Consider the following 11,502-nt stretch of genomic DNA (forward strand, 5'->3'; position numbering starts at 1 on the left):
CTATCTATCGCCCACACAAACACACACACACACATAGCACAAGTACATCAACAACAAACACAAATCACACAAAACCAAAACACAGCATGCATATCTTCAAGCGACGCTACGCAATTGTTTGGACACACACAAGTGTGTAGAAGCAGGATCCAAGACTTTTGGCCCAGAAAATAAATGAATTCACCTTGTGTCGTTTTGACTTAACATTCAACGTCAACATTTTTTTTCTGCCGCAGAGATGATAGATGCACCCCCTTCCTCACTCGCATCCTCCCTTCATATCCTCACCCCTCCCCTCCCCTCTCCGAGGAGACCTTCATTGAATTCTGCTTTATTCTATTTCTATTTTTAGTCACACAACTCCAATGAAAAGAAAAGCAAGCGCAAACAAACATTGAGACCACAACAATAGTATAAAAGACTTGAAGAGAACTCTCTGAGGAGACTGAAAGAGGACTTGGACCGGGGGAACTTGGGACCATCAGAGTAGAAGGTCTCTGACAAGAAGAGGACTGGACCACTACGACGAGAAGAGGTCAGAACCGAGGGACTCGGACTGGAGGAGGAGGATTTACAGAGATAATATTGTCACGTGAGGAAGTCTTTTCTTGCTCGGGATTAGATGGGAGAGTGATGAAGAGAAGAAAGAGGCAGAAATGTCTTCTGTTTGACAAATGTGGTGGTTTAAATGAGGAAGAGCTATTCTTAGAAATGGAGACGTTCATCAATTCACCCTGCTCACCGCTCTACTATGCTGCCCACTACTGGAGGGGACGAAAATAGCTCCAATCAAGTCTCTGCTGCCACCTATTGGCCAAACGCCATGGTACGGAGTGCAACTCATAAAACAACACACCGAGCCATTCAATGTGTTTTTAACTGTTTTGGGCTTGTAGCGCGATTACAGTGGATACACAAAAGGCGGATTGCATTTCATCTGATCTGATGTGATGTCATACACGTTTATAACACAGTCGCTGCTGTCTGTCGATGTGCTATAAACGCTACCTTAATTTTTCCACGAAGAAGTCGCATGTTGAACCTCGTGAAGCGGGAAGTGACATCTCGCAAAAATGGACTGGTAAGAAGATTTGCGCGTCTTTTAAACCTTACGTAGTCGACACGTCTTTTAAGACCGCGTTAGCTATTCCGACAGAGCATTCGTCTGTATTTTCAACAATCCGCTCGCGTGAGTCAAGTTAGTTGCGAGCGTTAGCAGGGGGGCTAACAATGCTAGCCGGCTAATGTTGTGATGACAACACTAGTCACCTTAGCTGTGAACAGCTTTCATGCATCAGAGTTCAAAATGATGTGGACGAGCGCAACGTAGTCCTTCAATTTGTGTATTTCTTACTATTTAGGGGTCAAAGTGAGCTGCTGTCTCCGGTGGTCCGAGAAGACGTGGTGACAGTCGCTGGCCGTCGAATGAAGAAGGTGGCATGTATCCTGCAAACAAGAGTTTGTTTGTGTGTGTTGAGTCATTTTGCCTTGATTGTTGTATTCCTGAGCGCCGATTTCAGTCCCCTCACCCGGCAACAGTAATGTTGGCGCTTCCGTGGTAACGCCGGCCCGCTCCACGTTGAGGAACACGCCTGCCTCACTTTTCAGACAAGCTGGTATGACAAAGAGTCCAAATTGCTGTGGGAGTAATGAGGAATTTAATCTTAATCGGGAAATGAAATCGAGTTGGGGGCAAATGAATCTAAATGCAAAATTGCCTAAGTTGACTCGTCTTCCTCCAGTAACTCCCAGGGTTTCCGATGTTTCCGCCGTATGGGCTCACGCGGGTCAAACCCCTCACTCCGCACACACGCGGAGAACCACACTCGGCAGTCTGGTGAGAAAACAAAACGGGCGTGATTTCATCAAGAGGGCCAGCTTGTCCGACAACTTTGGTGCTGCGCGTAGAATTTGGACGACAGCGACTGGACGAACAGCTTGTACACGTCGCCCGTGGCGGCTTTGGGGAACAGCAGCTTCTTCACGGAGGACATCGCCCAGCTCGGCTCGGCCCTGCTCAAGGACGACGACCCCGGAGAGGCCGGTGAGCGAAACAAACGCACCCCGTCATGCTGCGCTCGGGCATCTGATCCTTTGCTTCTTGCAGCGGCGGCCAGTCTGTTCCCTGATTTCCTGGCCTCCTTTATGAAACACTCTTCGTCTGGCATATTTGAGCTGCTGGAGGATTACCAGAGCCTCTGCCAGGACAAGGTAGGCCAATTCGGGAGGGACGTGCGACCCGATCCGAGACCAAGGCTTAGCTTCTGTCGGGTGTTTCAGGTGGACGTGCTCCAGTCGGTGGTGCTGCGAGCGGGTCCGAGCAGCAAGACGGCGGGAGTGCGCTGGCTACTGCAGCAGGAGAGCAACACCTGGAGACTCATCTCCTCCCTGTACAGGTGAACGGCCCCATCCCGTCGGGCGGCGCCTCGCGTCCGATCGAGCGCATCTGACCGTCTCGTCCGCTCGCTCTCTTTTGGCAGGGATCGCGTCCAGTCGGCGCCGGAAGACGACATGGCGGTCGACGTGGCAGTGAGTGATCGACCTCGGCTGCATGGAATTTAAGATTTGAAGAAATGCGAGGGCAATTTGGGAGCAATGCCTCATGTTGATTGTGCGTGCAGTTTCCCAACGAAAGTGAGAAAACGGCGGTGGAGCATCTCTTCCAGCGCGACGCCACGGTCCGTCAAAGTCAGGTAACAAATGCGCTCAGAGCTCGTGTAGCGCTTTTAGCGCTCGGCTCACCGTGTTCGCCGTCTCGCCCGCAGTTGGTCGTCGATTGGCTGGAAAGCATCGCTCAGGATCAGATGGCAGACTTTTCCGACAACATTGAATTTTACTCCAAAAGCGTCTGCTGGTGAGTTTACTGTTCAACTGTCGCGGGGCAAAAAAAAAAAAATCCAACATTGTATCTTAAATTGTGTGTGTCAGGGAGAACACGCTGCACTCACTGAAGCTGAGGCGGAAGAGCGGCAACGTCTTCACCGTCCCCCTTGTCACTGAGCTGGTGAGAGCCGTTTCCTCGGCCATATCCTCGGCGACTGCCACCCGCCGGCCGGCCATAGTCACTGTCTGCTTTCAGGACCCCGACGCCCCCCTCCGCCAGCAGCGACCCTTGGCAGACCTGGATCGGGAGGATGACATCCGTCTGCTCAAGAACCTGTTCACGCTCATTCGGGCCGGCATGACTGAGGAGGTAGCGGCGCGTTCTGCAACATCCTTTTACTAGTGAGTCACATAGGTCAATAATCTGATGGTGCTTGCAAATGTGTCGTGTGTGTGTGTGTTTGTAGGCCCAGAGGCTGTGCACACGCTGCGGTCAGGCCTGGCGAGCAGCCACTCTGGAAGGCTGGAAGCTCTACCACGATCCCAACATCAACTCAGGTCCTCTTTCAAAAAATAGACGGCCCGCACACGCCAATGGCGCTCACTTTGAGGGTGTTGGTCTGCAGGCAGCGCCGAGTTGCGCCCGGTGGAAGGAAACCCTCAAAGAGGCATCTGGAAGGCCTGCACCTGGAGGATGGCTGCGGAGGTACACCCTCGTGCATGAAAATCGTCCCGAAACTTGAGTGCAAATGTGCTGCCGGTGCTGGTTTTTGCAGGAGCAGCTCAACCGATATGAGCGAGCCATCTATGCCAGCCTGAGTGGAAATCTTAAACCAGTAAGATTTCCCATTTGGAGTTTTTATCAGTGTGCTAACATGCTAAGCTAACACTGTGCGTGTTAGGTGCTGGCTGTGTGTGAATCGTGGGAGGACTGCGTGTGGGCGTACTTCAAGGTGATGGTGGACACACTGGTGGAGAAGCACCTGATCTCTTCAGGGATGGCCCACCCGGAAGTCGAGACGCTGCCACGGGAATACTTGGAAGCCAAGTAAGGAACACACAAGCGCGTAGATAAGATTTCAAGGTAAGGGAGCCGCCCACGAGATGCTTTGTTTTCTTAGCTGGACACTGGAAAAGGTGTTTGAGGAGCTCCAGGCATCGGAGTCAAAGGTAGAAGCCAAAACAAAAGTGAAATGTCATCACCTGCCATGAGGGTCACATGACTGACGCGTGTGTATGCGCAGAGGGTCTTGGAGGAGACGCAAGAGCACTACCATGTCATTCAGAAGTTCATCATCCTGGGAGACCTGGACGGTAAGATTTGCTCCTCCTCGTCACCCGGGAGCCCTCGGAAGACCTCGTAAGCGTGTGACGTTGCTCTCAGGGCTTCTGGAGGAGTTCCGCGATTGGCTGACGGCCCCCAAGCCGCTCCCGTCGCACCTGCTGCGTTTCATGACTCACCTGCTGCTCTTTTTCCGCTCCATGGGTTTGGCCCTGAAGGTAAACAAGCACACGTGTTCTTTAAAAGAAAAAAGAAAAAAAAAATCCAACTTTGCGTCTCTGTGTGGAAGGAGGACGCGTGCGTGGAGGTGCTGAAGGCCTACGTGAACCTGCTGGTCGCGGACCGGCAGACAAACCTGGTGGCCAACTACGTCAGCCAACTGCCGGCCGACCTGGCCACCGCTCACTATGCCGCCTTCCTGGAGACCATCGGCCAGCCGGAGGTCCGGCCGCGCTGCTTGCAGCTCGCCGTCGAAGCCGGTGAGGGCGCGGACATCGCTTTGGACGGCAAGATGACGAGCACGTCCCGAACCCACTCGTTTTTTTTTTGTTCACGTAGGTTTGGATGTGGCCGCTGTGACCAAAATGGTGGTGGAGACCGTGCGGGAGCGAGACGACGGCGAGTTCACGCCTCACGGCCAGGTCCCGGAGATGGGAACCACAAAGGTTGGTTTGGCCAAGGTAGCGGCGGCATCCATTTTGATGCGTTGGCGTCTTCTTTCAGGACGACGAAAAGAAGATCGACGTCATCGACTGGCTTCTGTTTGAGCCGGCCCACCGAGCTGAGGCCCTCAAGCAGTCCAACGCCATCATGAGGAGATTCCTGGGTAAATACGGGCAAGCGCATAGCGTCACGGAACGTCACGGAACGCCACGTGAACCCCCCACCCTCCCCCCACAGCTCTGGAGAAACATGACGCGGCCAAGGCGGTCTTCTCCAAAGTACCCGAGGATTCCATGAGAGAAATCTACTGCCAGTGGTCGGGACTCGGCCAGACGTCGCCTCTGCCCCCCGAGGACGACAACGCCATCAGAGAGCATCTGTGCATCAGAGCCTACCTGGTCTCTATCTGCCATCCGGAATACTTTTGGAGTCTTCCAGTCTTCCTTCACACTCACGCGGAGGTTCAATATGTCGTTGGCAGGAAGCCCATGAAGCCTTCGCCGACTGGTTCGCTCACAGTAGCGCCGTCCCCCAGAAGCCCACACCTGCGCCCGAAGCCAAATTCACAGAGCGAGTAGCCAATGAGATGAGAGAGAAAGAGTACCAGGTATTTGTGGCGGCGAGCGTGGCGGCGTCTTCCGGTCGCGACGCATCTCAAAAGCGCTTTTGCCGGCAGGCGGCGCTGTCGGCCTGGTCCGGCCGCCTGGACGTCATGGCCGAAGACGTGAAGGAGAGAATCTACAACGTGCTGCTGTTTGTCGACGGCGGCTGGATGGTGGACAACGCGCAGGTCGGAAAAACGCTCATCGGGCCGGCCAAACTTTGGTCTGGAAGGATTCTCGAGCGTGCTTTTTTCCGGATTGTGTCGTTGTCAGGATTCGGAGCCGGATGCGGAACGCAGCCACCAAATGTCGGCGCTGCGCTCGCTGTGTTTGCCTCGCCTCAGCTTCCTGCTGCTCAGCGTACTGCAGAGCTCCTCCAGACACCAGGAGGCGCTGCGGCTCGCCGACATCATCTCCTCCGACCAGCATCGCCTCTACCAGGTAGACGGGTCTGTTTTGGCGTCTTGTTGAAGGCTCACGATGGCTTTGGCTTTCTTCAGGTGTTTTCCAAGGAGGAGCTGAGACGCTTCCTTTCAAAGTTGAGGGAGTCGTCCCTGGCGCTATTGGACCAGGGACTCGACCCGCTCGGCTACGAGCTGCAGCCGTGAGGGCCCCCTGCGTTATGTGTTTGTTTATATTTTCTGAATAAAAAAAAAAAGTGTTTACTGCGTGACTTGTTTGTTTGAAGGCACAAAAAGCTTCTTTGTTGAATAGGACGTGTAGTAATTAGTTGACAGATATGTTACAGCTCTCAATAAAAACTAGATAAATTGCTAAAACAATACAAATTATCATGACAAATGTCTTGGAGGTAGGGGGGGGTAATTTTGTTCCTAATTGTATGGGAAAAGGAATAGGTAAGAAAATTTAAGTCAGTTGCTCAGTCAAGTGAAAAACTACAGAATGGCATCGATAATTCTAGAAAAATCAATCGACAATTTTAAATTGGTGGTTACGTTTCACCCAGTATATCGACTTATTACGGCTTTTTTAAAAAAATTCTAACTCGAGTGACGACGGCTGATGCAATGTCAGTGTTTGTCCTCTAGGGGCGGCATCACGCGTACAGAAAAGGAACACAAGAGCGCATCGAACGGAAGTTTGAACAGGAATAAATCCACAAATTGGACGAAAAGGTTCTCTATAATAACAGGTAGGCGAAATTGCGATACTCGCAACAATCATATCAAATATGGTCAAGTTCGCGAGCGACGCGTGTAATTTACAGTAGTTAGCGCGAATTAGGCAGTGCGAGTAGGCCGCGGCGGAGCCTCGGACTTTCGTGCCCGAGTTGACGAAAGACGGGGAAGGTTGTCGTTTTGTGGAGGAAAGTTGAGCAATTCCGCAAGCTCGAAAGCTGCTTTTCTTCAACGATGAAGTCTTTCAAACGGCCTTCATCGTTTCTTTAGTGAACAGCGCACAACGCGATCAAGGACGGCGCCAATTCAACTTTTGTCCGAGAGGTGAACAAATTGCTCTTTGTGCTTTGTAACTGTTGTCTGCTTTTTTTACCCCGCCTCGTCTCCTGAGTTGGCTATTTTTGCGGATACTTTTGCTCTACACAAAAAGGTGGTCGGTTGCTCGGTCAAGTGTGGTTAAAAGATATACGCGCACATGCGCATTAGCAAGCGCGGGCAAGACATGTCTGGGCATAGTTCTCTGCGCGTTAGTGACGTCACGGACGAAGCTTTTGACCGGCAAATGTTTGGAAATGACTCTCATCTGTATGATGTCTTTTGATTTGAAAGCATAAACTATCTTTTTGGGCACGGGGGGAAATGCTTGTTTTTTTCGGCGTACTATTTCTATTCCTGTTCTTGTCATATGCTCGGATTGTATCCATGCAGTTGCATCTATGGCGTTTTTGCAGTCGGCATTTTGGTGCACTTGATTGTCTTTTGACGTCAGGCAGGCAAAGGATTTGAAAGAAGCACAATTTGTCTCTTCTGTCAAGAAAAAGTGCTTTCATGAAAAGAAGAATGTACGCTATGCTCAGATATGCGGGGCATGTCTACATTGAAGTCACAGAGGACCTGGTTCGTGCAGTTTGGATTTTTTGTTGAGTCATTTGATTGGACTAGTCCCGGCATGTCTGAGTGTGTGTGCGTGCGTGATATAATCAGCTGTTGCAGCGAGCGTGCCGCTGAGTCAGCTGGGCCGGGCCGGGCTGGGCTGGGCCGAGCTGGCTGTGATAGGCCCTGGACTTGACAGCGTTTACTCACGTTTCGGTCTAGTCCCGACATGTCCTGGAGGCCGTATAAGAGACAGCCGCTGCCTCTCTGACACTTGAACTCTTTGCGATTGCACACGTGTACTTTTGGAGCATACTCCGGTAAGAATCAAGGAATTCAAACTACTTTGGCAACAAATTCCCCTTTTCGAGAGAGAAGCCGTTGACTTGTTTCTGCTCATGCCACTTGACATTGTGCGTCTGTGTGCAGATTATCATCGCCATGTCAACCGAGAACATGGACACCTGCGACGACAACAAAGTGGTGAGCAGCGATGGATGACTTTTTTTTTTTGCTATCTTGCCATTTGCGCTTCAGATCCGTCCGCAATGTTTTTTTTTTTTTTTTTTGCTCTATTTCGCCGAGTTGTGTGTCATCACTTAGCTGCTTGTTTGGGTCCAGGTGAGGCCCAAGTTGGAGTTGTCCACTTTGCTCAAGCTGGCGGGCGCCACCAAAGACGTGCTGACTTTTAAGGAGGTGAGAGCGGCACGGAGCAGTTGGCCGAGTATCGGCCGGCCTGTGAAGAGCGCGTAGCCACTCTGCAAATGTCTTGTGCTCAGGTCATGTTCTACCTGGGCCAGTACATCATCCAGAAGCAGCTCTACGACAAAAAGCAGCAACACATTGTGCACTGCGCACAAGACGCGCTGGGCCGCATCCTAGGAGTGGACACCTTCTCCGTCAAGGAACCTCGGTCAGCCGCGCGACACTCAAACGCCAACGGATGATTCTCGTGCTCAAGTCTCACCTTTAAAACATTTCTCTTTTTTGGGGGGGAGGACAGGCTTTTTTTTGCCATGCTTGCCAAGAACCTGGTGATCGTGAGGAGCCAAGGTAGGACGTTCTACCAGCGGCTGTTTCATTTCTGCACAAAAAAGACAAATGAAATATTCATCATTCCGTCCAAACGGTTGTGTGCTGCAGAATCGACACAAAGCTCCGCCGAAGCTGCGAGCGGCAGCCAGACGCCGCAGCAACAACCCGCACAGGTCAGACACCGGCCGGCTCACGTCAAAAACAAAAACCCAAAATCAAGGGGCGCTAATGTGTGTGTCGTACCGTTATTTTGTGCGTTAGGAAAACGCAGTAGGAAGCAGCTCGTCATCTCCCCGCATGCGCCGCCACCGGCGAAGGCGCCACAGGAGCTCCAGGAGCAACGACGCAGGTGAGTTGGCGGCCGTCTGGAAAGCGCCGTGTCCAGATATGTAACTCTCCTCTCCTCTCCGCAGGTCCCTCCCACGGGTTGCCGGCTGAGGAAAAAGACGGCGGCTCGGACGAGGACGACGGCGAGGGCTCAAAGAGGAGCCGCTCGGACAGCTACTCGCTGACTTTTGATGACAGCCTGTCCTGGTGTGTGATCGGCGGACTGGGAAGCGGGCGCAACAAACACAACAGCCAATCCTCAGAGAGCACCGTGAGTACGAGACTGGATCTCGTGTGCCGTGACGCTCGATGGATTTACTCAACATTCCACTCTCTGCGTTTGAAGTCCGCCTCGTCGGACGCCGCGGCAGCCGCCGCCGCCGACTCTGACGGCGACAACTTCAGCGTAGAATTTGAAGTGGAGTCCATCGACTCTGACGATTACGACGAAGACGACGCCTCTTTGTCCACTGACGATCAGGTAGGACAACACACGCCTGCCATTCATTTCTTGCCGCTCTTGTGCCAGACGTATTTCTCGTCATTGGCCGCAGGTGTACGAGTTCACCGTTTTGGAGAACGACGACGACGACGACTCGTTTGACGAAGACACGGAGATCACCGAAGCCGTGAGTGGCGGCGCGTCAGAAGTGTCCGAGAGCCCAGAAGAGCGGACTCGAACGATTTGGCGTTTGTGTTCAGGACTACTGGCGCTGCAACGGATGCGACGAGTTGAACCCACCTCTCCCGAGGAACTGCCTGCGCTGCTGGAGTCTGCGCCAGGATTGGCTGTGCGCCGACGCTCCGGGTCAGTTGGGCGACCGACCGACCGGCTGCCGTCGTCTCAGCAGCAGCGACATTGAGATATTTGCAAATGCTCACTTTGCTGCCATCTCGTAGCAGTTTGCCGTGACGTGCCGAGAAGTTTTCATTGAGCGTACCTTTTTGCGTGTATTCAGTGAGCGATTTTTTTTTTTTTCCCCCCAAGGTTCCGACGCCGAAGACGGCGTGGACGTTCCGGACGGCAAAACGGTCAAAGTCTCGGCGGCTCCCGACTGGCAGGAGGCGGCGTCACGACCGTCCTCGTCCTGCAGCTTGTCGTCGCCGGACAAGTCGTGGACGTGCGACTCGCAGCCTTCGTCGGGCGCCAACTCCCAGGAGACGGTGGGCAGCTCCCAAGAGACGGCGGCGGGCGCGCCCGAGCTGGAGCGCAGCGTGTCGGCCGACATGCGGCTGCCCGACTCGTGCCTGGAGCCGTGCCTCATCTGCCAGTCGCGGCCCAAGAACGGCTGCATCGTCCACGGCAAGACGGGCCACCTGATGTCGTGTTACGTGTGCGCGCGCAAGCTGAAGAAGCGCAACAAACTGTGTCCCGTGTGCCGCCTGCCCATCCAGGCCGTGGTCCTCACCTACCTCAGCTGAGTTTGTTGGCGCGTTTGTTGGTCTACCTCAGTTGAGAATGTTGGTCGCGTTCTCCTCGTTGGTTCGTTCGTCTCCACCGTCCAGCGGTCAGAATGTTTCGGACTCTGTTGAGTTCCAGTGCAATCAGTAGATTTAACAAGTTTGACCAAATGTCGGCTGTACCGAAGGCTCGGTATAATTTCACAATCGTTTTCCTTTGTTATTTATTCCGGCACGCACGCACACACTTTGAATGGAGTCGAGTTGTTTGAACAACTCTTGTTGTTCCATCTTATTTCAACAACTCTCGATGTTGAAAGTCCAATTCTGATGCTGAGATTTCTAACTTGATTTGCAGTGGTTATAAAGGTTTTGTTCACACTTTGCTCGTGATCATTTACTTTTCACGTGCACTTGACGCAGAAACACACTTCATAGAAATTGACTACGTTTAAGTCAAGAGTTTTCTAAATGTGTAGCACGGGCTCCCCCTAGCGGTACGCATCAGACATTCAAAGTTTTTTTTACGGAAAGTAAAATTAAATATTGACTCTGCTATTGCAAGTTGATGTTGAAAATAATTTCAAGGTAATTTTTTGTTTTGACTATTGCACCTAACATTTTGTACAAGGTTGCAATGGTGTTTAACGGTATAAAAAGCCTTGTGCTGCACCTTCGGACTGGGTCAGAAAGAAAGAAAATCCGTGCCTCGATGCGTGCCTGCAGGTCGGTGGCACCTTTATTTGCCTGCCCCAGCCAGACACGTAAGTGACTCCCTCGCCTACTTCCTCCTCATGCAGACAATCACAATTAGCAAGTTGGCTTGATCTGAGGAGAAGGGCGGGACTTCCAGAGAAACCTGCAACGGAGTGGCAATTCTATTGACAATGTACATGTGAGGCAGTCGAACAAAATCCCGGACAGTTTTTGAAATTCCTCCCGGACACAGCTTGAGCTTTAGCCATGATTTTTTTCCCTACTGTAGCGGCCTGTTATTAGGTACACCTGAAAAAGGTGGTGTACCTAATAGAGCGTCTGAGTGACGTCACATATCAAACAGCCAATCAGAAAGTGGGGGTGAGTGCGGGTGTGGCACTTCGACCATGATTTTTTCCCTAATGAAGTGGCCTGTTATTAGGTATATTCGTTTTGGAGTCCCTCAATTTGACCATAAGATCGCAAAAGTGTACCGTGTGTCGCCCTCTGCTGGTCAGAATGAGAAAAGCTCCCGTTGATAAAACAGCCAATCGGAAAGTGGGGGTGAGTGCGGGTGTGTCACTTGGATTCGTTTTGGAGTCCCTCAATTTGTCCATAAGATCGCAAAAGTGTACCGTGTGTCGCCCTCTGCTGGTCAGGA

General features: G+C 52.1%; 2 protein-coding genes across 4 annotated transcripts; both read left to right on the forward strand.

Moving 5' to 3' along the window:
• The first annotated feature begins 966 nt into the window (after positions 1 to 966).
• Positions 967 to 6,038, forward strand: nup107 (nucleoporin 107). Its single transcript, XM_085901739.1, has 27 exons — positions 967 to 1,081; positions 1,362 to 1,441; positions 1,521 to 1,616; positions 1,743 to 1,837; positions 1,909 to 2,044; positions 2,108 to 2,211; positions 2,281 to 2,396; positions 2,481 to 2,529; positions 2,622 to 2,693; positions 2,766 to 2,854; positions 2,929 to 3,004; positions 3,080 to 3,193; positions 3,291 to 3,381; positions 3,450 to 3,529; positions 3,600 to 3,659; positions 3,726 to 3,871; positions 3,945 to 3,993; positions 4,068 to 4,137; positions 4,208 to 4,323; positions 4,395 to 4,584; positions 4,664 to 4,770; positions 4,829 to 4,931; positions 5,006 to 5,166; positions 5,250 to 5,375; positions 5,445 to 5,558; positions 5,644 to 5,811; positions 5,871 to 6,038. Exons 1-27 carry the CDS (start codon positions 1,074 to 1,076, stop codon positions 5,976 to 5,978), a joined length of 2,724 nt encoding a protein of 907 aa, XP_085757865.1. The 5' UTR covers positions 967 to 1,073; the 3' UTR covers positions 5,979 to 6,038.
• A 339-nt stretch (positions 6,039 to 6,377) lies between these two features.
• mdm2 (MDM2 proto-oncogene) lies at positions 6,378 to 10,526 on the forward strand. 3 transcript variants are annotated; one of them, XM_085901747.1, is made up of 12 exons: positions 6,378 to 6,523; positions 7,812 to 7,865; positions 8,004 to 8,078; positions 8,162 to 8,295; positions 8,386 to 8,435; positions 8,526 to 8,590; positions 8,679 to 8,766; positions 8,831 to 9,015; positions 9,091 to 9,225; positions 9,299 to 9,373; positions 9,447 to 9,552; positions 9,733 to 10,526. In XM_085901747.1, the coding sequence occupies exons 2-12, from the start codon at positions 7,824 to 7,826 to the stop codon at positions 10,164 to 10,166; spliced, it is 1,389 nt and encodes a 462-aa protein (XP_085757873.1). In that variant the 5' UTR covers positions 6,378 to 6,523; positions 7,812 to 7,823; the 3' UTR covers positions 10,167 to 10,526. The 3 variants fall into 3 exon arrangements, with proteins under 3 accessions (XP_085757873.1, XP_085757875.1, XP_085757874.1); XM_085901749.1 differs by lacking the exon at positions 6,378 to 6,523 and adding an exon at positions 6,533 to 6,833; XM_085901748.1 differs by lacking the exon at positions 6,378 to 6,523 and adding an exon at positions 6,849 to 7,702.
• The last annotated feature ends 976 nt before the right edge of the window (positions 10,527 to 11,502 follow it).

The sequence above is a fragment of the Syngnathus leptorhynchus genome, chromosome 21, assembly GCF_054491065.1.
Source record: "Syngnathus leptorhynchus isolate UIUO chromosome 21, UIUO_Slep, whole genome shotgun sequence".
NCBI classification, from domain to species: domain Eukaryota; kingdom Metazoa; phylum Chordata; class Actinopteri; order Syngnathiformes; family Syngnathidae; genus Syngnathus; species Syngnathus leptorhynchus.